The sequence below is a fragment of the Dama dama genome, chromosome 19 (assembly GCF_033118175.1).
Source record: "Dama dama isolate Ldn47 chromosome 19, ASM3311817v1, whole genome shotgun sequence".
NCBI lineage: Eukaryota > Metazoa > Chordata > Mammalia > Artiodactyla > Cervidae > Dama > Dama dama.
In genome coordinates this window covers 85,397,939-85,423,936 of record NC_083699.1, presented here as the reverse complement: position 1 = coordinate 85,423,936, position 25,998 = coordinate 85,397,939, and the positions used below count along the sequence as shown (strand labels likewise).

Here is a 25,998-nt window from a genome sequence, read left to right as displayed (position 1 = left end):
CTCTCCAGGAAGCCCGGGGCACTTCCAGGCAAATGGGAACAAAAGGAGGAATTTCCAGCACTCAACACAAGGTGGCGCCAGACACCCGTGGCCGTGATGAGGTCCCCGCTCCAGGTGGGCTCAGAAGCTGGTCCCTAAAGGGACCCAGATTCCAAGGAAATTGAGAACTCTGAACACCCACAGGATGTTAGCCAAAGGAAAAAACAGGGCTCACAGAACAAGAAGAAAAATTATCTAAGAGATGGGGAAGGGTAGCACAGAAGCTAGACGGAGTCTACAGTTTGTAAAAGGAACTTAAAAAGAGTTTTGCTGGGGAATCCCTGGAAAGACAGGAGATAGACAAGTGCAGAGAGACAGGAAGGGGAAGCTGTTGCAGGCATTCAGCAGATCATGGCCTGGGCCAGAGAAGGGTGGTGGAGAAGAACGCCTTCTGACTGATGTAGCTACATTTACCAGTTTACATTTACAGGTATGCTTCTTAGATACAGTGAGTCAACAAGCCCAACAGGATTCAATAACAAGACTCGGTAGAAACACATTTTATTCATCTTCTTTGAGAACTCATTGTATTAACATTTGCTCTTTTCATGTACAGTTATGGACCCATGACTTTGCAAATGTGTTGTGCCCATTGGTATCACCCAGTAGTCTCCTTTGGATGTTCACATTGTCCCAACTCTGGCTGAGGCAAATTCACCTCTTTTAGATTGATTCCTTGCATAATTTTGAATGAGCCAATTGTTGAAAGCTTTCTGCTTCTGGCCCAACAAGGTGTAAGCGTCCTGGCATTATTACCTTGCTCACTTCTACCCCAAACCAGGTATGGAATCAGACATTGCTCCAAGAAACCCTGGCTCCTTTTGAGAGAAAAATAGCAAAGAAGAAAAAAAGAAAAATATGGGGTACATTGCAACTAGGCCACTTCGGTAGCAAAAAGCCCAAAAGGAAATCTACTTCTAATGTAATGTTTTATAAAGGCATGACTTCATATTGATATATTCAATTCAGTTCCAGTAGTACACTGCTCCTACTCAAATAATTGAATGTACCATTGACCTTCCCTTTCACTAATCCTGTAATCTAGTTTCCTATCCAAATAAATATAATCATTTACTTGCTGTGACAACTTAAGAAAATAGCTAAAAACAAACAAACAAAAACAAACAAACAAAAAAAACACTGTCTGTACAAACAGTAGAAATATTGAGTGAAGTTTCTGTTTTAGGCTACACACTCCTAAGGACTTGTTGCCAAACCGTTTGCTCTAGAGTCACACTTAACCTGAGCTTCCCCAGTGGCTCAGCAGTAAAGATTCCACCCACAGTGTGGGAAATATGGGATCTATTTCCTGGGTTAGAAAGATCCCTTGGAGGAAGACGTGGCAACCCACTCCAGTATTCTTGCCTGGAGAATCCCATGGACAAAGGAGCCTGGGGGGCTACAGTCCATAGGGTCGTGCACTTCCGGACATGACTGACGTGAGTTAGCACACACACACGCTTAGTCCCCAACACTGCGGAAGGACTTAACTAGCATTGTGGTTCTGCTGTTTCCATTTATTTTCATTCAGAAAAAGCTGCCATCTGCCCTCATCCCATCCCTCCATTTTCTGCTCCATCTTGTCATTTTCCCATAGGACTTACACACTCCCAATATTCTAGATAATTCACTTAATAATGACAAATACTGTTATTATTTTATTATTATTCCTTCCCCTGGCCCCACCATCCAAAGGTAAGCCTCATGGAACCAGGATTTTGTTCCTTGGCAGCATCTGAAGGCAGGATTAAGAAAAATGTGCTTGATTCTGGGGTCAGGGGTGTCTGCTCATTGAGCATCATCAAGGACTGTGAGAGACGGTCAGTATTCCTGTTGTAGTTACTAATCACACCCCTTTCACTCATTGAAGAGTCCAGGTAATAGGGGTAAATCAATCAGAGGAGAGGCCAGGGAGTCAGAATACCAGGACTCAGGACAGATGGAATGGCCAGCTATGGGGGAGGGTGCCCCTCTACTCTCAAGGACCAGCTTAATGTCTGGTGCATGGTCAGACTTCCATAAATGATTCTGGGGACATGGAAGAACAACAGGATAATTGAGGGAAATGTCTGGATACCTTATAAGCCTGCGAGGTGGATGGGCAAGGGAACTAGCTGTGAGAGGGATGCAAGCAGAGGGAAGTCAGGGATCATTTCTGAGTTCTGGGTCTGGACAGGTGATAGCGCAACTGTGGCCTGAGGGTGGAGGGCAGGGGAGAAGAGCGGGTCATGACTGGTGGAGTGGTAGAGTCTTTATTCCTGCAAACTAAAAACATGATTCCAGTTTGGCCAAAGGTAAAATGAACATATACTCTTCATAAAAGACTCGAACAATGCAGAAACATACAAAATGGTACAAAAGAGATCTCCAGTGATCTCATCTTAGAAAAAGCCCCTCCTCTGGTCCCTTGAAACCCCTGCCCAGGTGGAGAGAGGGCTGGGGGCCTCTGGTTTATAGGGGAAACACCTGGCTGAAGCAGTTAGACTGTCTCCACCTCAAGGCTGGCTGGAAGGGGCCCAGGAAGTGGGGGTGGAAGCAAACCAGCTCAGAGGCTCCAGAGCTGGGAAAGGTGGGGTCTATGAAGGGAGGAGACCCAGGGTTTGCCCAACAATCACTTCAGCCCTCAAGAGACTCCCCCTCCATCCCTTCTCGACCCTGACTCTTCCTCACCTGGTGGGCGAGAGGGTCAGGAGGAGATTTCGGTCATGGGTCCAGGATGAACATGCCGGGAGAATTAAGGACGCTCTGAGGGGCTATCTTAAAGAAAAGAGTTCCCCAAGGGATTTCCTGTAGTGTGAGGCCCCAGAAATGCCCAGGAGCAACTTGCCTCAGTCAGAGCCCCCATGCAGCCAGATGCTGTCCCCCACTCTATCCCTGCTCCATCCCCTACCTGGGTCACCCCCAACATCCTAACCAAAGGTGGCCTTCATGCAGCCTGGACTCAAGGTTGATGATATAACTCGAACCCTAAAGACTACTGTTTTGGAAGAAACCAAAATGATTACCCAAGGTGACCTCTTTTATTTTTCATGCTGTACTGTATCAACTCCACAGGAAAAAGGAATACAGAAAACATTACACTTGTGATCGACAGCCTTCTGCAGTCTCATCGCATCATGCACACTCATTTCAGCTGCTGTCCTCAGTGTACACACCCTCTTCACCCCACACAGCATTTCACGGGTCAGCAGCATCCATGCGCAGCCCGTTTTCAGTGGGGCTGTAGTCTCCCTCTAGGCCACAGATCTTATTGCTGGCTGAGCCATTCCGTCACCTCTGCACAGGCGGGCTACAGTCCATAGAGTCACAGAGTCAGACACAACTGAAGTGATTTAGCCCACTTGCATGCACAGGCATTTGGCTTGAAGTGAAATCAACCTCGTTGTACCCAGCCTTCCTTTCGTCTTCAAAGTTTCCTCCAGGAAAGTGGACGTTGCTTGTGTAGTCTCTGATCATCCCTGTTACACATGGACCTGCTGCTCTTCAGAAAAGCAGAACTAATCACAATGTACAATGTTGCCAATTTCCCGACAGCTCTGCAAGTGGCAGAGAGATAATATGGATATATATACACATATGGTTTAATGGTCAAGTTTAGTTAACCATTGTACAGATGAGGAAACTGAGGGGCAGAGAGACTAAGTCATTTTCCCCCAGGGTCATCCTGCTAGTAGATGGCAGAGATCCAGTGTTGGAGGTCACATCCCCTGACCCCCTCTTAGCACTCCATCAGCCATACCACCCTGCCTCTGACAGTTGCTTCTAGACGCGGACATAGCAGGCTCTTCTCTTGTCTTTTGTCCTTGAAAGAAAACAAGCACGGCCTTTCCCCTCATGGCTTTCCCGTCCTGCAGCCCAGATTTCTCGGCTTCATCTGCTAGATCCAGGCCTTGAGGAGCCCCTCAGAAGACAGCCCTGAAGTCACACAGGCTTCTACTTCTTCTTTTCTGCAGCTGATTAACTTCTGGGGTGAATTTGTTATTTTCTGAAAGACAATTTTCATTCATATTCATTAGGTTAATAGTCATAGTCAGAGTTGAAGAGAATATCACCAAAAATCCCAACTATTTCACTCATTAACTTTCTAGCAACAAAAAAGCCCGAAGAGACGTCCTAGTGGTCCAATAGTTAAGAATCTGCCTTCCAATGCAGGGGACACCGGTTCAGTCCCTGATCAGGGAAGTAAGATTTCATGTGCCTCGGAGCCACTAAACCCATGCTTCGCAAATACTGAACCCACACATTCTGGAATGAGCCACAGTTAGTGAGTCTCTGAGGCACAACAGATTTCCCACATACTGCAACCAAGACCCAATGCAGCCATATAAATAAACTTAAAAAAAGAAAAAAGCCCCAAAGACAATTCTAACCCCTAGATCATGGGCTTGCCATTTTACTGAGATCACCTCCCACATCACCGACCAGTGGATCTCTTGGGTTCTGCCTCCTCAGGGACCCTGCCCCACAAAAACCCAGCATGTAGTGCTGGTTCCAAAAATCTAGCCTTCTTCCACCAGAGAGCTCTGAGAATAGTGACCTGGTCCAAGGCGCTCTACAAACAGTACTAGCAGGGTGTCCGCTCCAGGGATGGTGCTCCATAAACAGAAGTCCCTTCCTACTCATATTTCACTTGCTTGCCATCTTCTCCCAGTGACCCCAATACGTTGTCATAACTGATGGTAAAAATGCAGGTATCTTCCTTTCAGGGTAACTCTCTCCACTGTTGCTAACTCAGTCGCTTCCACCAGACTCACTTGACTCTTAAACAGCTTCTCCTGAAGCCCGGCCCATCATTACCATCATTACTCTGAAGAGTGGCACATGGGCAAAGACAGGTGGGCACCATGGCTTCCTCCACCCCAGCCCCCAGGAGACAATAGCTTCATCAAGTCAGTTGCTCTGGATCTTGTTTGTAAAGAAGTGGCTTCAGGGCTCACTCCTGCGTCCACAGGCAAATAATGCGCAAGGACAGTGTACAAGCAGGGCTCACCAAACAGGATGTCAGTGTGGAGGCTGCCCTCAATTCACACTGATGGTCCACTCATTCTCAGGACGCGGGCTACCTACATCTGCAGTGCTTATTCCTGATTGTTTCTTAAACTCTAGAGCAGTGCTGTCCAACGGAAATGTGCAATTAAAAATCCTCTAGTAGCACATTTTATAAACTAAAAAGAAATAGGTAAAATTAATTTTAATAATATATTTTATTTTTTTAATGTTATTTCAATATATAATCAGTATAAAATATTGATATAAATTAAATAAATATTGATATAAAATAAACTATTTTACACTCTCCTTGTATTGCCTTAAAAATCTATTGTATATTTTATAGTTACAGAAGATCTCAGTTTGGACCAGTCACATTTCAAGTGCTTAATAAATCACATACGCTAGCAGCTACTGTTTTGGATGGTGTAGTTCTAGAATGTTAAAGTGAAACAGCATAATCTCAGAATTTCAGAAGGTACAAAACTGTCATCCCATAGGTTAGAACAAACTTTCAAGCAAGGTTTAGCTAATATATATATATATATATATACAAAAACTTGAATTAGCCCTTAACATTCAAAAATCAGGAGATTTATTATAAAGTCTGGATTTCTGGTTTCTCATTTCAAACATGGAGCCCAGGGACCACCAGCTCACATCCCCTCTTGGTAGCAACCTGCTAGAACCGAGAAGCAGATGCTTTCTTTAGCTGGGGCATGTGAGCCTTGGTCCCCATACCCATCTCCCCCTCTTAAGTCACATTTATTGTACTATACACTCTTCTTTTGTCTGGGCCCTTTTATTCTTCTGTACCTGTCTGGGCCCCCGAGGCATCTGAGTTCACAAACTTCACTTTCTTTTTTTGTTTTTAACTTTTTATTTTGTACTGGGGTATAGTTGATTATTATTCATGCCTGGAGAATCCCATGGACACAGGAGCCTGGTGGGCTACAGGGTCACAAAGAGTCAGATGTGACAGAAGTGACTTAGCACAACACATAGCCAGTTAACGATGTTGTGATAGCTTCTGGTGGACAGCAAAGGAACTCAGCCATACATATACATTTATCCATTCTCCCCCAGACTCCCCTCCTATTCAGGCTGCTACATAACACTGAGTGGAGTTCCATGAGCTACACAGTAGGTCCTTGTCAGTTATCCATTTTAAATACAGCAGTGTGTACCTGTCCATCCCAAACTCCCTAAGTATCACGTCCCCCTGGCAACCATAAGTTTGTTCTCTAAGTCTCTGAATCTGTTTCTGTTCACAAACTCTACTTTCTATGAAGCACACAAAGTCAGACTTGGGATAGTCCACTGAAGCATATCTCAATTTGGAGATGACTAACTTGGGGCCATCTTGATGTTTGCTACCCACATTACAGTGGAATGTGACAGCAAGAAGAGAAAGAATAAAGTGAGTCACAGAAGGAAAGTAAGACCGTTAGCACCAAAGCTTCCATCTCCATGAAGCAATTATGGATAAAAGACAAGGAAAACACATTTTATTTTGAAATAGGGAACACACACCGAGCAGTCTTAATATAATTCTCCTTGCATATATATTTTTTTGCTTTAGACTGTTCCTTAGTGATATAAACTTGAATGGAAAGACATTCTTAATGGTATATTTCAGAGTGCAACCATCACCAACTGTAAAATTACAGATGTAGACATGAAATGTTTAATCCAAACAGATAAAACACTTACAAGCTCAATAGGACTTTTTGAAGCTTGTCAAGGATTTCCACTTGGTAATTTTCCATGGTTTAGTTGGAAAGATGCATGGATTTTGCAAGGTTGGCTAGAAGCTGCTTTTTAATAGTTTGGAGGATTATCCATGACTAAGGCCAATGCTGAAGTGCAGCTAGGCTGCGCTAAACTCGAGGCTGAGGATGGGGGTGATGGCAGGGGAGGAGTGCAGCTCCAGAACTTGTTAGGGGTTTGATGGACACTAGCGATCTATTTCTCACACAGTACTGCGGGAAATGCATACACTCAGAGAAACTGTTCACGTTAAAATCTGGGGGAAAACAGAATAGAAACTAAAAGCCTTATGGAAAGGAATGCATGTAGGAAGACATTGGAACAATGTAGGAAGGATGGTAAGGGGAACAGAGAAGCAAAGGGGGGTCAAGTATCATGGCATTTATCTTCCATGGACCAAAGTGGACATTCTCTCACAGAATCTCTTGTCTCTGGTCTCATCTCAGTTGCTTGGATTTTCGCAGAAGCTTGAGAGTCCCTTGGACTGAAAGGAGATCAAATCAGTCAATCCTAAAGGAAATCAACCCTGAATATTCACTGAAAGGACTGATGCTGAAGCTAAAGCTCCAATACTTTGGCCACCTGATGTGAAGAGCCGACTCATTGGAAAAGACCCTGATGCTGGGAAAGATTGAAGGCAGAAGGCCAAGGGGGTGGCAGAGGATGAGACAGTTAGATAGTATTACTGACTCAATGGACAGGAATTTGAGCAAACTCCGGGAGATAGTGGAGGACAGAGGAGCCTGGTGTGCTGCAGTCCATGGGGTGGCAAAGAGTCAGAAACGATTTAGTGACTGAACAACAAGAAGAACAGAATGCATTAGGATTCCTAGGAGCTCTTGTCATCTGAGGGCTTTCCTTGTGCTCCTGAAGTTCTGTACAGATGCAACATGGAGGACTGCTTTTGCATTTCCCCCCAACCCTGCAAAGCCCACAGGGCCTGCCCTCACTGGGAGACTCAGATTGATGGCCCAGGGTTCTCCTGGCTTGTGAGCTGTGGGGACCCCTCACCTTGGGTAGTCACTGGGCAGGTCCAGATAGTTCCCCTGCCCCAGCCAAAGGCAAAGCACCGTCCACATGCCCCACACTCACACACGTGTGCCTCACGCCAAGAACCCAGGATGCCCTTGGTGTATGATTGTATGAATTGACTCTGTTGTGCTGGAACATGTTTCTGGATGTAGCTGCTGTTATAATGATTGGAGGAGGCCAAGAAGGCCCGGCAGGCCGGTCCTTAGGGTAAGACTTTGCATGATTCCTGGAACACCGAGCTCCTGGGCTGGGCTACACACCTGCTGCCCTGGCTGTGCCAGGCCCTGGGGGCAAGCAGCAGAGGCCTGATGGGGGCCTGGGGGAGGCCACCCCCCACCCGGAAGGGCGGTCTCCCAGCCCGTCTGATGAGAAGGGAGGTCCTTCTCCCTTCTTGGTGCAAATGCTTGTAAACCCACGAAGCGGAGGTCCATGCCCCGCTCAGGCCCAGACAACAACTGGACAGCGCATCACACTGAAAGGAAGAACAGCAGTTACCAAGGTGTCGGGGAGCATCACCACGGGGCAGCAGGAGTGCCGGAGCAGCCGGCCCATCTTCCAGACGGAGAGCAGCGCCACCACCAGGATCAGCACGAAGCCCACAAAGGCAAACAGGGCCAGCACCAGAGGCAGGGCCTCTCCTGGAAACAGAAAGACAGGAACTGGCTTAGGAGACAGCCTTGAAGACCTGCTTGCTCGCCAGTTCTGGGCCTCCCTGGCCTTCCTGGGGTTGGCTCTGCAGATGGATCAAGAGAGCAGACTCCGGCACCCTGAGATCTGACATATGCCCCAGGGACAAGAGTGACCACCATTCAATTGTTTTTCTAGAATCCAGATTGGTTTCCAGAAAGCCAAGGATGATGACAGCCTTTTTCTTGGGAAGGAAAAGGGGCGAGCCTCGTGCATTAAGCACTAGCTGTGTTTGAATGCACCTCGGCACCACTGCCAGAAGGAAGGCAGAGAGCCAGGCCCCCAGGCAGGATGAGGGGGTGGTGCCCAAGAGCACAGCCCAGAAGGAAGCTGGGCGGTAACTGAAAACAAAGTGTGTTTCACAATTTTCTTTTGGCATTGATCTGTATTATGGAGGAAAATACTGAATTCAGTACACAGTCACATAACAACTCTGATGTATCAAGTTCTGGCGCTGGTTAAGTGACTTACCCCAGGTCACGCAGGGAGGGCTGTGCTCCAAATGCTACTAAGAAAGTGCCAAGTCTGAGCATCTGGAGATGTGGAAGTGGGGGGTGGGTTATTTTCCCATCTTTCTGTCCTATTTGCGTAGCCCCTCTGAGCTGGGCTGCTCACCCACAGTGTGAAGGGTGGCACAGCTGATGCAGCTGCAGAAAAGCTGGGAGGGTCTCCTCAATGCTTTTGGAAACTATTTTGGCAGTACACATCAAGCGATGGGGCTTCCCAGGAGGCTCAGTGGTAAAGATTCTGCCTACCAATGCAGGAGACATGGGTTCAATCCGTGGGTCAGGAAGATCCCCTGGAGAAGGAAATGGCAGCCCACTCCAGTATTCTTGCCTAGAAAACCCCATGAAAAGAGGAGCCTGGTGGGGTACAATACACGGGGTTGCAAGAGAGTCAAACACGACTAAGTGAGCACAGAGCATGCATCAGGAGATACACAAATGTTCAGACTCTTTCATCCGCTCCTGTGAGTAGATTCCAAAGAAGACAAAACATACACATAAAGCAATTCACAGCAATGTCTAGATTAGAGCCACAGCCTCGTAACCAGCTGTCTGCTGAGCCCAAAGCAGCACACCTGCACCTCCCTCCACCCCAGCATGCTCTGGTGTGTTCCCTCATAGCACGAACCACCAAGGGAAACCATCTCATTTGCTCACTTGTCTGTCTACTCAACTAGAAGGTAAGCTCAGTGAGGGCAGGGACTTGTCTGCTATATCCCAGCGACAGTGCTCAGTAATTATTCACTGAATGAATGAATGAATCAGTGAAAATGAACATCATCTTCAAAAGCAGATGGAAATGGGTACTTCCGGGAGTAGTCCAGTGGTTAGGAATCCACCTGCCAATGCAGGGGACATGGGTTTGATCCCTGGTCTGGGAAGATCCTATGAGACTGAACCATTAAGCCCATGTGTCACAACCACCGAGCCTGTGCTCTAGAGCTCACGAGCTGCAACTACTGAAGCCCCCATGCTCGGCAACAAGAGAAGCCACTGCAACGTGAAGCCTGAGCACTGCACGTGGAACATAGCCCCCGCTTGGCGTAACTAGAGAAATCCCACATGCAGCAAGGAAGACCCAGCAGACGGAACTAAATAATTTTTTTTAAAAAGCAGATGGAAATGACCTAAACATCCCCAAGTAGAGGATGATTTACTACATCATCAAATATCAGCCTGGCAGGTCAGGAGGTCAGCTATTAAAATGAGAATTAGGATACATAATATACACAAGCTTGTTCACTGCAGCATGGGTGGTAGTCACAAAACACTGGAAAGCACAGAATATTCCTGGTTACGCGGTGCTATTACATGTATTTTGACACATCCACACACTGGCATGTTATGCATCTTTAAAAATGAGGTAGATCCATATGTACTGACATGAACAGGTGTTCACAATAGCAATACCAAGTGAAGGTGAGGTGATACAGAGCTGTAGGCACAGTACAGTCCCAACTGTGCTTGTGAGTTCTGGCCTCACACGATGATCGCAAAATTAAACACCACACTTGCCAAAGGAAACCTCCTCAGTGGTGTGGGGAGGATGGAAAACTTGGATCAGGAGGATCCCCTGGAGGAGGAAATGGCAACCCAGTCCAGCATTCTTGCCTGGAAAATTCCATGGACAGAGGAGCCTGGCGGGCTATAGTCCATGGGCTCACAAAAGCATCAGACACAACTGAGCAACTGAGCTCACACACACATACACACACTCCTTCCTCTATATACCTCTCTGTTGTTTGAATTTTTTTTAACAAGCTTGACCTACATGGTTTTAAAAAATAGTATAAAATGGTAATCAGGAAGTCTTCATGAAAAATGTTTTTGATATGATATTTGTGAAAAAGCAGACACAAAACATATGTATAATACAACTGGAACATATGTCTACATGAAGGATAACACCCCTTTAGAGGATAATTTGGAAACAGCAGTCAAAATTCAAATGTGTATGCCTTCGACCCAGCAACTCTGCTGCCAGGAATTTATCCTTCACATACACCAGCAAATGATCTATGTACAAGGTAACTAATGAGAGCATTGACTCTAATAGCAAAATGTCAGGAAAAAACCTAAATACCTCTCAATACCGTGCGTGTGTGCTCAGCTGCTTGTCATCTCCAGCTCTTTGTGACTCTGTGGACTGTAGTCTGGCAGGCTCCTCTGTTCATGGGATTCTCCAGGCAAGAACACTGGATTGGGTTGCCATGCCCTCCTCCCGAGGATCTTCCCAACCCAGGGATCAAATCCTCGTCTCCTGTGTCTTCTGCCTTGCAGGCAGATTCTTTGCTGCTGAGCCGCCGGGGAAGCCCACCCCCTCAATAGAGCAGTAGTTAAATTAGTTATAGGTACACAAGACACAATGGAATACTAGGTAGCTAGTAAAAGAAGGATAAAGAAATTCTTTTTTAGATATGGAAAAATCTAGAATATGTATAAAGCGAAAAAGACTTTATAGATCCGGAAGACATAAAAAGATCCAGAACAGTGCATGGAATATGCTACTATTTGTGCTAAAAAGAAGAAAAATATATAATAAATTATTCCCATTTACTTGTAATTGCATTGGGAAGTTTTCAGAAAGATATACAAAGAGCTAACTCCTATGGGGGAGTGGGTAGGAATGACATGGATGAGGAAGAGGAGGAGGAGGAAGCCAATTCCAAATTCTTATCATATTTTTTGAAATATATATGTACCAAATATTCAAAATTATATTTTAAAAACTAAAAAGCTATACACAAATGTCACTGGTGGTGTCTGTATGACAGAATCATGGGATGTGGGGTTTCATTTTGTTTCTTTTCATTGTAGGTTTTTAGACCACAAAAAATTTAAGGGAAAAAATTAAAGAAGAGGATTCTACAGACTTTCCATCAGGCCCCTCCCAGCTGACGGCGGCTGTGCTACCCAGTGGGCACCCCCTCACAAGGTCTGACCTTCAGAGCCTCCAGCTGCCTCACCTGCTCTGGCCCCTGATTCGCAGGCAGCGGCCACCTGGTCAATCAGCTTTGCAAAATCTGTCCTCAGGCCTCGGAAGCTTTCAGGGGAAAGTGTGCCAGACAGCTGCCAAGGGACCCCCACCCAGCCTGAGGGGGGACTTTCACCTCTGGCTTGGAGTGGGGATTAGAACACAGCACACTTTCACCACCAGAACCCATGCAGCCTGGGGGAGCAGGTCAGGGGAACCAAGGGGAGACTCAGCCAGAGGAAGCAGCAGGCGCCGTGCACACGCAGGAGGGGCAGACAGGCTGCCTTACCTTGCACCTTGACACATTCTGGCTGGCTGAAGGCACTGTGCCGCCCAATGGCCTTCACGAACGTCCGGGCCTTCACACAGTATGCCGCCCCGGGCTCCACCATCTCCAGGTACACGGGAAGGACCCCGGACCTCACCACTTTGACATGTTCCTTTAGGAAACCAAAAAACAGTCACACCTTGAGCGAAACGGGACAGGAAAAGGAGAGGAGGAGGGAAGGAACGCTGTCAATATTTCCTTTCTGCATACAGAATGCTCCTCTCATTCTTTCATTTGTTCATTCATTCATTTTTTAAAAATTACTCATTTATTTAGCACCTACTGTGTGCCAGGCACTGAACAAAACAGGGACACACAGCACTGAACAAAACAAAAAGTTCCCACCCTCGTGGAGCTCACGTCATACACGAGGAAGCCGCACCATTGATAACACCCATCAGGTGGTGATGAGGGTTACGAGGAATCATGGAGTAGGGCAAGCAGGTAGAGAGTGATGAGGAGGCACCAGCAGAGTGGCTCGGGGAGGCCTCTCTGATACGCTCATACTTGGACAGAAAGCTGACTGGGTGCTTGGCCCGGCCACAACTTGCAGAGGGTCAGTGAAGAGGAGCACTGCAGCCAGTGGGCAGTGCCTCCTCACGCATCCACCCATCCACTGTCTCTCCCTCCATCTGCACAGCCCTCCACCTCTGCCACCCCCTGGGGCCTGCGGAGGCTTGTCTGGGCCAAGCCCAGGTGACTCAGGGCAGGCACTCCCCTCCCGAAACACCTGAGGGACCTGCCTGTTCCCTGCGGCTCAGGCCCTGATCTGCTCCCACAGGACTGCATCCGCCGGACTCGCAGTGCCAGGCCCTACCACCGGGCCCTGACCCAGCAGGAGTAAATGCTAGAAACCACGGCCACTCCCTTTCCAGGGAAGTGTGGTGGGGCACATGTCCTGGCATTAGGTCAGGGTACCCTTGGACGGAGAAGGGTCTATCAAAGGCCAGCCAGCATCTGGCAACCCCTACGCTTGGCCTGATAAAAATCAGCAGGACCAGTCAGATTTCTTGTCCTGGGAACTGGTATTGAGGAACTGAATACTTGCAGCCAGAAGCAGGGACCAAGGGGAGAGGACAGGGTGAGGGGAGTCAGTCACAACCACAGATACTCACAGGAAGGAGTGATGAGGGGTCAGGGCAAGCTGGGGCAAGGGCCATGGGCAGAGTGCGTACAGAGGACCCCCCCGGGGAAGCTAGGGCCCCCCAGGCAGACAGGGGCCTCTGGGTGAGTGAGGCTGTGCAGCAGCCTGGCTCTGGGCCTGCTCCAGTCGCGGATTCTGTGAGAGCCCCCGACAGCACCGTGTTAACCCTTGTGACAGGGCTTCTCCGGTGGTGACTCAGTGGTAAAGAATCCTCCTGCCAATGCAGGAAATGCAAGTTCGATCCCTGGGTCAGAAAGATCCCTGGGAGAAGGAAATGACAACCCACTCTAGTATTCTTGCCTGGAAAATCCCACGGACAGAGGAACCTGACCTGATGGGCTATATTCCACGGGGTCTCAAGGAGTCAGACACAACTGAGTGACTAAACAATAACAATCCTTGTGACAGAGCCTACTTTTCCTTGCGCTGATTTGAGTGGGTTTTATCACCATTTCAGCTTGGACAGGGCTCCACAGGTGCTCCCACGCTCCATGCCTTCTGCCATCTGCTGCTGCAGCTCAGCCACTCTCTCCGAGAGAGCTGACCTCCCACCCAGCCTGGCCCGCAGCACCCACCCCACAGGGAGGGGCCGCGCCCCAGCTAGGCATTCCGGGTGGCCCATTGGCTCATAATTAGGGTTGTTTATAAGCTAGCTCCTGGCTCTCTGCCCCTAATTCTGCACCCAGCCCAGACGCACACCCTCAAGAAGCTGGGACCGGCCTCATATACTTATGAAATCATCCCATTGATTTGACAGGCGGGGATACTCACCACTATACTAACGAGGACATCCCATTGATTTGAAACAGCCCCGTCTGCTGCCCCCTAAAGAGCGGGAAGAATGGCTGAGAAGACATGTGGATGGGGGAGAAATGCATTGCACAGGTATTGTGGATCCAACTATGACAGAGTTTAAGGCAAGGAGGTGGCCCCCCTACTTCAGCGAATGTGTCCTGAGATGGCTCCCAGCCAAAGTCTGGGTTGGACCAAGGCAGTCCTTTGCGTTTGACGCTGCCAGCATTGTCAGCCTACACCCATCTCTGTGTTCCCTCATTTCACCCAGGCCTGCTCATCCTCTGGCCACCCCAGACAGTGGGCACCGCAGGGGCCGGCCCTCCTCATCCAGTTCTCAGAGCTTCTCCAAAGTCTGACTCAAAGGCCCAGGCTGCAAGTCTCACCTTGGCACCGGGCTCCCTTCTCCAGTAGGACACGAAGAACTCAAAATGGGGCCCCAGGTCTTCCAGCTTAATAAGCAGGTGGAAGCCGTCCATGGTGATCTCCATCCTAGGTGGGGTGAGGATAGCTGTTGGCAAGACAAGGGGAGAGTCAAAGCCAGTCCCAGACAGGACTGATTTCTGTCCAGGGAGACCATGACCAAACCATCAGTGGAAACACACCAGGCTCATGGGAGGGGAGGGGTTTTGATGTGGCTTCATAGCATGCAGAAGCAAGCACTGTACTCAGTAGGTGCTCAGTAAACTCTTTGTGAATGATGAGCAAATGAAAAAAACAAACAACCATTTAGTACAATTCACATAGATATATACCATCTGCTGCTAACTTTCAAACATCAGCAGATCAGCAGCCTGTGGATGGGGTTGGCCTTTCTATTCCCAGTCCAAGGAGTCTTCATCTCATAGCTTTATGGGAGATGTTGGAAAGTCAGAGGGTTTTACAAATTCCAAGAATCAGCTCTAGTAATTACAGCCTAAGCACAAACATCATCTTTCGTGTTATTGGATCCAAAACAGAGAGACCCGCAGACCCCATGGATGCTTTCTACTTAGCAGACCAGGAACCAAAGGGCCCACACAGACAGTCTTCAGTCCCTGCCTACTGATGATGGATCCAGACCTTCCTCTCAGATTCAGACACTGCCAGACTAGAAAGACACCCCAATGGTGGGCTGTGGCTTGGGAGTGTGTTCTGGCTAAATCCTCCTGCACTGGGGTCAGTGGACACTCAACAGAAAGGCAGTTCCTGCAGGGAGTTTTCAGAGAACAAAGTATTTCCTGGCATCTAAAAAGCTGCCTGGAAAGGGGACAGGAGGACTTGGGAAGTCAGGGGCCAACTGTGCAAAACATACCCGGATCAGAGGATTCATATGAGCACACAGCACTGCTAGAACTGCCTCTGAAACACCTCCAGTAAGAAAGGAGATGGTTGACTCCTCCACTTTTAAGTTAAGCATGATTAGAATTGGATCCCCTGATCTCCATCTACGTGGAGAATAGAATTAGACAAAATGACCGCGTGTCATTTCAGTTCAGATGATTTTTTGACAATGTTGGGGCAGGAACCTCTTTCCTATGTACTCTACATACTCATTTCATTGAATCCAACCAGCAAGTTTCAGAAAGTAAATACTACTCCTATTTACAGATGACATAGCAGACCCTGAGAGGTTAAGTGACGTTCCCAGAGTCATCCAGTGAATGACCAGACCTTGAGCTCATGTCTTTCCACATTTCTAGACTCTGCTGTGTGGGGTGTTTTTTTAACTCCCAAGGAACAGGATGCACTTAGATCACTTAAATCAGACTCTAGGGATGGGTCCCAGAGATCAGGGGTTCTAAAGCTCTTCTGTGACTTGAATTTGCACTGAGGTTAAGAACCGATGCTCTCAACAGGGTTCCCTTTAAGAACTGGGGATCCTTTCCAAGACAGCCTTAAAACCAGATTTTTCATGTCTGAGGAGAAGTCGGGGTGGGGTTTTTCAAAGGCCAAAAAGCAGACGTCATGCCCTGAGGAGTGTCAATTTCCTCCCAGCTCTGCAGCTGGGTCCACCTGCGTGAGGACCCTCATCCTCTGCTTCTGGGGCAGGTACAGAGACACCTTTCCTCAGCTCCTCGGCAGCGAGCCCTTTTCCTGTTTATACTGGCCTTCTCAAGAACAAGTTGCTACCGCACACACCCACCCCCAGAGCTGTGTAGACACTTCCTTATCTCCAAATGCCCCGTGCCTGCATTTCCAACAACAGCTGCCAGCCTCCAGCAATGATCTTGGTTGGAAGCCTGTGCTTCCACGAGCCAGAGGGAGGTGGTGCTGGTGCTGCCTAGGCACTGTGGGTGGGGGTAGAGCTGCAACAACCTCCGGTGCCCCCTCGGCTCCCCCAGGGCCTGGCACTGCTTCCACCATGTCCTGCCAGTGCCGTGGGAGAGAGGGCAGGCAGAGGAGCCCACATCCTGCACCAAAATCCCTACTGGTATCCATTCCAGAAGGACCTTCCTGTAGCTCAAACGGTAAAGAATCTGCCTGTGATGCAGGAGACCAGGGTTCGATCCCTGGGTCGGGAAGATCCTCTGGAGAAGGGAATGGCAATCCTCTCCAGTATTCTTGCCTGGAGAATTCCATGGACAGAGAAGACTGGTGGGCTACAGTTCTTGGGGTCGCAAAGAGTCGGACATGAGTGAGCAACTAACACACACACACATCCATCCCAATGGTCCCACTCCCGCCCCCTAGCTCTTCCTTTCTTCTGCTCACTGCCTCTCAACTCTGGGCATATCCCTAGGGTAATAATAATAATACAAATAGCTGAGTGCTATTACAAGGCAGCACTGCCCCCAAGCATTTGCATTTTTCATCTCACCCCCAACCACCCATTGAAACAAGCCGTTGCCTCTCTCACTCAAGTGGCTGAGCCAGGATTTGAACCCCGTCTGTCTGACTCTGGAGGACCAAGTTCTCTCTCAGATCTACCTTCACTTTCCTCAACCTCCTCCAGCAGGGGCTCCCTCACCTTCTAACCCTCCTGGTTTCTCCCAACCCCCACACTCCTCAGGAAGCTCTGACTCACTCCATTAATTTAGAGGCTGCCCCGACCTCCCTGTGTCCTCACTCCCAGCAGAGGGTCACCTGTCACACAGAGAAAACAGGTCCCCGAAGACCTTTCATTTGCCTTTCCTGTGTGTCCCAGGGGGTCACATCATCGCCCACAGCTGTCTTTCCACCTCTACTCAATCCCCCAGTGGGCAGCCTGCCCAACATCCTGCCTCCTCCTGCTCCATGAAACCATTTTCAAGAGGACCAATTTGGGGCCCTCCCTCAGGCCCAGCAGCAGCTCGTCTGTTCTCCCCTCTGACTCTCTCCCTGTCCAGCACTACTGGTGCCCTCCCCTCCATTCTCTTTAAACCCTAGGTTTCCCAGAATCCTAGCCTGGTTCTATTTGTCCTCATATCTTGTCCCTGGACACCCTCACCTGCTCTCAAGCCATTAGCTATTAATTTCATTTTGTGTGTCTGTGACCTGTCTGAGTCCCAGGGCCTGATTCCCAACTCCCAATCAGACATCCATGGGATGATGTCTGATAGGAATCTCAACCTCAAAGAGCCCAAAGCCAGCAGCATCTCTTATTCCTCAGACCAGCCACTCCTGCTGGGTTCTCTTCCTTGGATGGCATTCCTACTAACCCCATCTGGAAGCTGGGTGCCATCACCATCTCCCCCAACTCTGTCTCACGGGAACTGGCCACCAGGCTCTGTCCTTTCTAACTCAACCATGTCTCTAGAATCTGTCCTCTTCATCCCATCTCTCCCCTTCCTCTAGGATCACAATCCACCTTGGTTCAGCTGGAATGTTACAGCCCTCTCTTCACTCTTCCCATGGCCTGCAGGTCTATCCTACTCCAGTTCACTTTCCACACCACAGTCAGAGCGATTGTTCTGTAGACAGACCTGGCCCAGATCCCCTCCTCTTCCATGACTCTGCTCTACTGATCTGATGACACTTCATGTTGAAGCCGTTCACCATGTGACCAGCTGCTTCCTCACCCCCAGCCATCCTGACCCTGCTCCTGCTCTTTCCCCTCACACCCTTCTACACACTGGGCATTGTTTGCACTCTACCATTTTGGTCACCAATCCAGATTCTTCCCTTACATCTTTCTCAATACATTTGCCAGGTTCCATTGCTATAGAAAAGTTATTTATTTCCAAAGGGCTGTGTTTGGTCACTGTGATCATATAGAGACCCTATTGCCAAAGAAGATGCTCACACAGGCAACAAAGATGGGGACAGTGAGGCCTCAGATGGGAGGCAGTGTTAAGAGTTAATGATGTATGATCACGCTAGGGAGAGGCCGTCCTAGCGCCTCTACCCACTTCCAGAGCACTTTTCCTTCCAGAGATGGTCAGGAATGACTTCCAAAGTCTCATTTCAAAATGAGAGAGAGGAAGCAGCTGGCAATGTTTTCAACAGACCAGTTAGGGTTGTTTATGTTTGCAGCATTCTGACTTTGTAAGACTCATTTGATGCTGAAAAGAATCCCAACAGTCTCAGTGAGCACTGCTGCTGAGGCAGAGGCTGCTGGGGGCGGGGGTAAGGAGAGAAGGGCCTTACTTGAGTTTTGGTTAAAGCGGTGCTTCAGGGTGCTCCAGGCCGAGGTCAGTGAGCCCAGGGTAGCCCTGACCCGGAGGCTGTACGACACAGTGGCGGTGATGTCCTCCGTGATGTCACACTCAGGCCTTTGGGTGGGTGAGCACCAGCTGCTGGGGATCCAGATGTGGCTCGTGTACAAGCTCTCATACTCCCTGGCCAAAGAGAGGAGGGGACAGCGTCACACCAGGCCCTTCCACCCAAGCTCAAGGACGGTTTCAAGTAAACGTCTCCTCCGCTAACTTTTTATGGGCCAGGAAAACAAGCATTTGCTCCACGTTCCGTTCCTCCCCTCTCCTCCGTCACCAACCAGCCTTTCTTCCTGACTCCTTCTCCAAAGACAAGGGAGAACCAGGCATCAACCCCGCTCTGTCCTGGTCTCTCCATCTGCACGGTCACCACCCTAGTCTCAGCTACTGTCACCCCTTGCCTTGCTGTGTCTCCGGACAGATTTTCCTACTTCCCTTCCTGCCAGTCTTTAAACCATTTGTCACTCAGCAGAGCATTTCTCTCCTTATTGACTTCCAAATAGCCTAGAATGGAATGTACACTCTTCCCGGCTGACAAGACTCTCTGGCCTTCTGCCTCCGCCCATAAAGGCGATGCTCCCTCCACACAGTCCTCCTCACCATTCCTCCAACTTAGCAAGTGTTTGCTGTGTCTCAGTGCCCTGCCCCCGCTTTCACACTGGTTGCCTGCTCCTGTCCTTCAGATATGGGCTTAAATATCACATACTCAGATGGACCTTCCCTAACCATCAGATAAAAAGCTGCCACAGCGCCAACTCGCTGTTGCATTGGATTTTAGCTCCCTCCTAGAACTGATTTCTATCTGAACTTACCTACAGCAGTGCTGCCTGATAGAACTTCCTGTGATGGTAAAAACCTTCTGTATTCGTGTTGTTTTATACGGTAGCCGGTAGCCACAGATGGCTATTAAGAACTTGAAAAGTGGCTCATATGACCAGGAAACAGACTTTTGAATTTAATTTTGATTAATTTAAGTATAAATAACTGTCCATGGCTACTGGCTACCACATTGGACAGTGCAGACCTAGTGTACTTATTTCTTTAAGTTTTTACTGTCTCCTCCTCCAAATGTGATCTTCTGCCTGGAAACTTTGTGGTCTGTGCCCCTGAGCCTAGGAGAATGTCTACGCATGTAGCTGCTTGGTTTTTATGAATTGTTAATGAGCTTTATTGAGTACCTTCTGTGTCCCTGTCAATCCTTGACAGCTCTGAGGGCCTGGACACCTAGAGAAGGACCAGCTGACCTATAGGGTCACAATGTGTTTTGGCTCCTGGGGGCAAGCATACAGTCAGGAAAACTGAGGTCTCCCCGCCCCCTAAGAGATCTGAGTCTCCAAATAATTTCTGTTCCTCAAGTCAGAGGCAAACTCATTTCATCTTAAGATTTTCTTCAGCTTTAGACAACTGACTCACTGTTGGAAAGAAGCTTCACGAAAATGTGTTTATATACGCTTGTGTTCCCAGAGAATTCACTGTCAAATCCATGGGACAACTTCCCTTGTTGCTCCAATTCTCTCAGGGCCCATGAAGACAGAGGAGGCAGATGAAAGGAAATCATCTTTCTCTGGGCTCACAAAGCCTTCTTGAGCTCTGGAATGAGGGCTGTGCCTCCAGTAATCAACTACTGCCTAAAGGAGAGAAACTAAAAAACAAAACAATAGCAAGAACAACAATAAAAACTCACCCCTGGTACTCGACAGAGTAGTGTATTATTCTTTCAGGCACAATGACTGGGCTCCATGTCAAGACATGCTTCATATTGACTGACTGTACAGAGAGGTTCTGAGGGGCAGGTAGAACAGCCACTCCATCTGGGACCAAGGGAGACAGACAAGCTGACAAGGTGAATTCACCTCAGGGAATGCCGCAGCTTCAGGTTAGTTTCTAATGAAAAGTGAAACATGCTTAGGAACTAGTCAGTCAGTCAGTTCAGTCGCTCAGTCGTGTCTGACTCTTTGCGACCCCATGAATGGCAGCACGCCAGGCCTCCCTGTCCATCACCAACTCCCGGAATTTACCCAAACTCATGTCCATTGAGTCGGTGATGCCATCCAACCATCTCATCCCTCTGTCGTCCCCTTCTCCTGCCCTCAATCTTTCCCAGCATCAGGGTCTTTTCAAATGAGTCAGCTCCTTGCATCAGGTGGTCAAAGTATTGGAGCTTCAGCTTCAACATCAGTCCTTCCAATGAACACCCAGGACTGATCTCCTTTAGAATGGACTGGTTGGAACTAGAAGCAACTCTAATTTTACCATATTTGTGTTCATGCTAAATATTGCTATCATCATTGTAATTCTCCCTTTGGTGATAGAATAGCATATTAACATTAAACAATATTATGCATGTGTATGGGTGCTTAGTCGTGACCAACTCTTTGTGACCCTTTGGAATATAACCTGCCAGTCTCCTCTGTCCATGAGATTTTCCAGGCAAGAATACTGGAGTGGGTTACCATGCCCTCCTCCATGGGGATCTTCCTGACCCAAGGATCAAACCCACATCTCCTGCATCTCCTGCACTGCAGGCTGAATCTTTACCACTGAGCCATCTGTAAAACCCGGTTTATATTAATAATAATAGCTAATATTATTGACATTAATAATGGTTAGTATTTTTGGTCACCTGATGCAAAGAGCCAACTCATTGGAAAAGTCCCTGATGCTGGGAAAGATTGAAGGCAGAAGGAGAAGAGGGCATCAGAAGATGAGATGGCTGGATGGCATCACTGATGCAATGGACATGAACTTGGGCAAACTTTGGGAGATGGTGAAGGACAGGGAGACCTGGTGTGCTGCAGTCCATGGGGTCACAAAGAGTCGGACATGACTGGGCAACTGAACAACAATATTACTGAGCACTTACCAAGCTGTATCTGTGCCGTGTGCTTGGCTATCACATGATTATCTCATTTAATTCTCATGACCATACTGGGATGTTAGGACCATCAGTTTCTCTGTTGTACAAGTGAGAAAACTGAAGCACAATGTACCAACCCTTGGGTCACATTGGCCGCGATGCAGGCCTGGACTTTGTTTGGACTTTGCCACTGACTTTGTGGCCGTAAACACATTGCGTAAACCTGAGCTCTCCACCTCTACATGGCAAACCCATGTCAGCTCCTGCCAGCTTCTCATCACCACCCTCTCTTGCTACTGCCATCCTCAGGTATCAAAGCAATTCCTTTGTGTCCCCAATACGGCCAAATGGGACACAGCTGCTATTTGGGAAGTGCAGGCTCAGACGGCCATGGAAGGAGTCCAGTACAGAAGGGCACCAAGCCAGTTCAGAGACTCCGCCCCAGACAGCCTTCAGGCCTCTGAGCCAGACGAGACTCAAGCATCTGCTCACACAGCTGCATGCCCAGAGTGTGCACACAGTGGGTCTACAGCTTGCACACAGAATCAAAGAGGCCTATGAAGCTGATCCCTTATAAGAACTTCGCAGCCTCAGTCCAGACCTTCTACTGTGGTCTTCCTCTCTGACTTTTACTCACTCCTCTTTTAATGCCCAACACCTGCCTCCTTTTGCTGTTACAGTTGCAGTGATAGCATCAACAGCACAGTGTGTATGAGGCTGGGACCCTCGCCTGGGACTTTTCATCTCTGTGTCTGTCTCCAAATTGGCACCTGCTGTTCGTTATCAAGTACTGTAACCATGAGGGGATGGGGGCTGCCGGGAACATCCCACTTAGTGCCCTTGTGGGCACTAATGTAGGACCCTGGTGATGCAGCCCAGTCTCACACTTGGCATCCAGGGCCTGGCCTGTGAGGAAACACCTGGGGTGCCCTCAAGGGAGGCTTCCGGCCCTCCCCACCCTTATACTTGTCGTCACCCAAAGGAAGAAAGGGAAAAGAGCCAGCTGCAGTAAGATAGCACAGGAGGGCAGGGCGTAGTCCCCTCTGACATGCTTCCTCTGGTGAAGTAGACAAAACATTTCTCTAGTCAGATATGTGGGGATTTTAAAACTATAAACATAAAGCTTGAATTCATAATTCTAAAACTCTCAAAAATGAAATCTCCTGGCCCAGATAATTATACTGGAGAATATGAATGTGAGATGTGAGAGTTGGACCATAAAGAAAGCTGAGCACTGAAGAATTGATGGTTTCGAACTGTGGTGCTGGAGAAGACTCTTGAGAATCCCTTGGACTGCAAGGAGATCCAACCAGTCTATCCTAAAGGAAATCAGTTCTGAATATTCATTGGAAGGACTGATGCTGAAGTACTTTGGCCACCTGATGTGAGGAGCTGACTCACTGGAAAAGTGTCTGATGCTGGGAAAGATTGAGGGCATGAGGAGAAAGGGGGAACAGAAGGTAAGATGGTTGGATGGCATCATCAGCTCAATGGACATGAGTTTGCGCAAACTCTGGGAGATAGTGAAGGACAGGGAAGCCTGGCATGCTGCAATCCATGTGGCCACAGAGTCGGATACTACTTATCAACTGAACAACAACAAAAACTATGAAATAGTTAAAGAGAAAGTAGTACCAATTTTATACAATATCTTCCAGAAATGAAAGAGGAAAAAACTTACTTTATGGGCTCAGTATTACCCTGATTCTGCAATCAGACAAAGATTATGTATATTTTTTAAAAAGCAAAAGACTACAGATCAATATATCTCAGGCACTTAGATGCAAAAATCTTCGACAAATACAATCAAAATTTGGTGTTGTATAAAACTATACACCCTGATCAAGTGGGATTTATTCCAGGTATGCAAGGCTGCTTCAGTATTTGAAAATCAATTAATGTAATCCACCACATCAATAAGATAAAGAAGAAAAATCATATAATTGTTTCAACTGACACCAAGAAAGCATTTACAAAATTTAACACCCGTTTCTAATTTTAAAACAAAACAAGAAGAAAAAAAGAAACCGTTTCTTTGAATTATGAACAACAGGAATTATCTCAATTTGATAATGGATTTTCCTGGTGGTGCAGTGGATAGAAATCTGCCTGCCAATGCAGGAGACACAGGTTTGATCCCTGATCCGGGAAGATCCCACGTGCCGTGGAACAACTAAGCCCGTACAGTACAACTACTAAGCCCAAGTTCTAGAGCCTGCCAGCCGCAACTGCTGAAATCTGTGCACCTAGAACCTGTGCTCCACAGTAAGAGAAGCCACGGCAATAAAGAGAGCAGCCCCTGCTCACTGCACCTAAAGAAAGCCCATGCAAATCAACGAACACCCAGCAGAGCCAAAAATAAAAATGAAAAAACAAACCTACAGCTAACATCTTGTTCAATGGTGAAAGACTGGATGCTTTTTCCCTACATCAAGAATGAGGCAAGGATGCCCACACTTATCACTTTTATTCAACCTTGTACTTAAAGTTCTAGCAACTGTAATAAGGCAAACAAAGAAAGGAAAAGACATTACAGCTTGGAAAAGAAGTGATAAATCTCCCTCTATTTCCAGGTGGCATGTTAGGGTATGTAGGAAATCCCACAGAATCTACCAAAAAAGCCTCCTAAAACTAATAGTGAGTTTGACAAGTTCATAGGATACAAGATAAACATAAAAAAAATTAGTTGTATCTCTAAATACTAGCAATGAACACTTATATGCAGAAACTTAAAATAATTGATATATACATTTAACAGGATTCTTATCAAAAACCCAGCAAGGTTTTTTGGGGAGATAGGCAAGCTTGTTCTAAAATTTATGAGAAAAGGCAAAGGAACAAGAATAAAACAATTTTGAAAAAGCAAAAGGTAAGAGAACTTAATCTACCCAATTTTAAAACTTACAATAATTAAGACTGTATGTATTGACAAAGAAATAGACACATAGATTGATGAAACAATATAGACATCCCAGAAATAGACCCACACAAATATGCTCAGCTGATTTTTGGCAAAGGTACAAAAGCAATTCACTGAAGGAAGGAAAGCCTTTTCAACAAACAATATTAGAGCAATTGGATATTTGCAGGCAAACAAAAAACCTCAACCTACATCTCACATGTTTGCAAAAATTAACTCAAAGTAGACCGTGGACTTGATGTAAAATGTGAAAGCATAAAACTTTTAGGAAATCCATAGGAGAAAATCTTCAGGGCCAAAGATTTCTTACACTTGACACTCAAAGCATGATTCATAAAAGAAAAAATTTATAAACAGGCATCATCAAAATTAAAATGTCTTGTACTACAAAAGACCCTGTTAAGAGGATGAAAAGATGGGATACAGACTAGGAGAAACCATTTGCAAACAATATATCTCACAAAGGATTTATATCTAGAACATATATATAAAGAATACTCAAAACCCAACAGTAAAAAAGCAAGCAATTCAATTAGAAAATGAGTAAAAGACATGAAGAGTCATTTCACCAAAAAAGCACACACAGATGGCAAATAAGCACATGAAAATATGTTCAATATCATTAGCTATTAGGGAAATGCAAATTAAAACTTCCATGAGAGAGTGCCACACAGCTATCAGAATGACTAAAAATTCTTAAAGTGACAAAACCAAACCCTGGTGAGGATGCAGAGAAAGTGGATCCCTCATACATCACTGGGTGGGAACATAGAGTGGTACCACCACACTGGAAGATAGTTCAGCAGTTTCTTGCAGAACTAAACTTGTAAATTACTACAACAACCCAGCAAGTACACTCTTGGGCATTTATCCCAAGGTAATGAAAATTTATATCACACAAAGTCTGCACAACAAATGTCCATAAACAAAATGGAATCAGCCCAGATGCCCACAGGTGAATGGTTAAACAAATATGGTATATCCAATAAAAAGGAACAAACTACACAAAACAATCTGGATGAATCTCCAGGGAATTACACCAACTGAAAGAAGTCAAACCCCCAGTTACATACCGTATAATTCTATTTTTATAACATTTTCAAATGACAAAATTTTACATTTTGACAGATTAATGGTTTCCAGGAGTTAGGAAGAGTGGGGAAAGGCACAGTAGTGAGAGATGGGTGAGGTTATAAAAAGGTAACAAGACATACCATTGTTATATTGGAAATGTTCAGTATCTTGACTGTGGTGATAAATATACAAACCTTCACACACACACACACACACACACACACACACACACACACATTCTCAAACAAATGCAAGTAAAGCTGGGGAAATCTG

The 25,998-nt window shown here is 47.0% G+C and overlaps 1 protein-coding gene across 1 annotated transcript in view; it reads right to left on the bottom strand.

The window, feature by feature from the left end:
- Positions 1 to 3,046: 3,046 nt before the first annotated feature.
- IL20RB (interleukin 20 receptor subunit beta) overlaps positions 3,047 to 25,998 on the bottom strand; it is a 34,608-nt gene continuing 11,656 nt past the window's right edge. Inside the window, exons 3-8 of the mRNA XM_061167661.1 lie at positions 20,559 to 20,685; positions 18,810 to 19,000; positions 14,648 to 14,772; positions 12,287 to 12,437; positions 8,326 to 8,468; positions 3,047 to 4,024 (exon numbers count right to left, since the gene is read on the bottom strand). Of these exons, the coding sequence (XP_061023644.1) occupies positions 3,917 to 4,024; positions 8,326 to 8,468; positions 12,287 to 12,437; positions 14,648 to 14,772; positions 18,810 to 19,000; positions 20,559 to 20,685 (845 nt within the window). The 3' untranslated portion in view covers positions 3,047 to 3,916. The remainder of the gene's footprint in view (positions 4,025 to 8,325; positions 8,469 to 12,286; positions 12,438 to 14,647; positions 14,773 to 18,809; positions 19,001 to 20,558; positions 20,686 to 25,998) is intronic.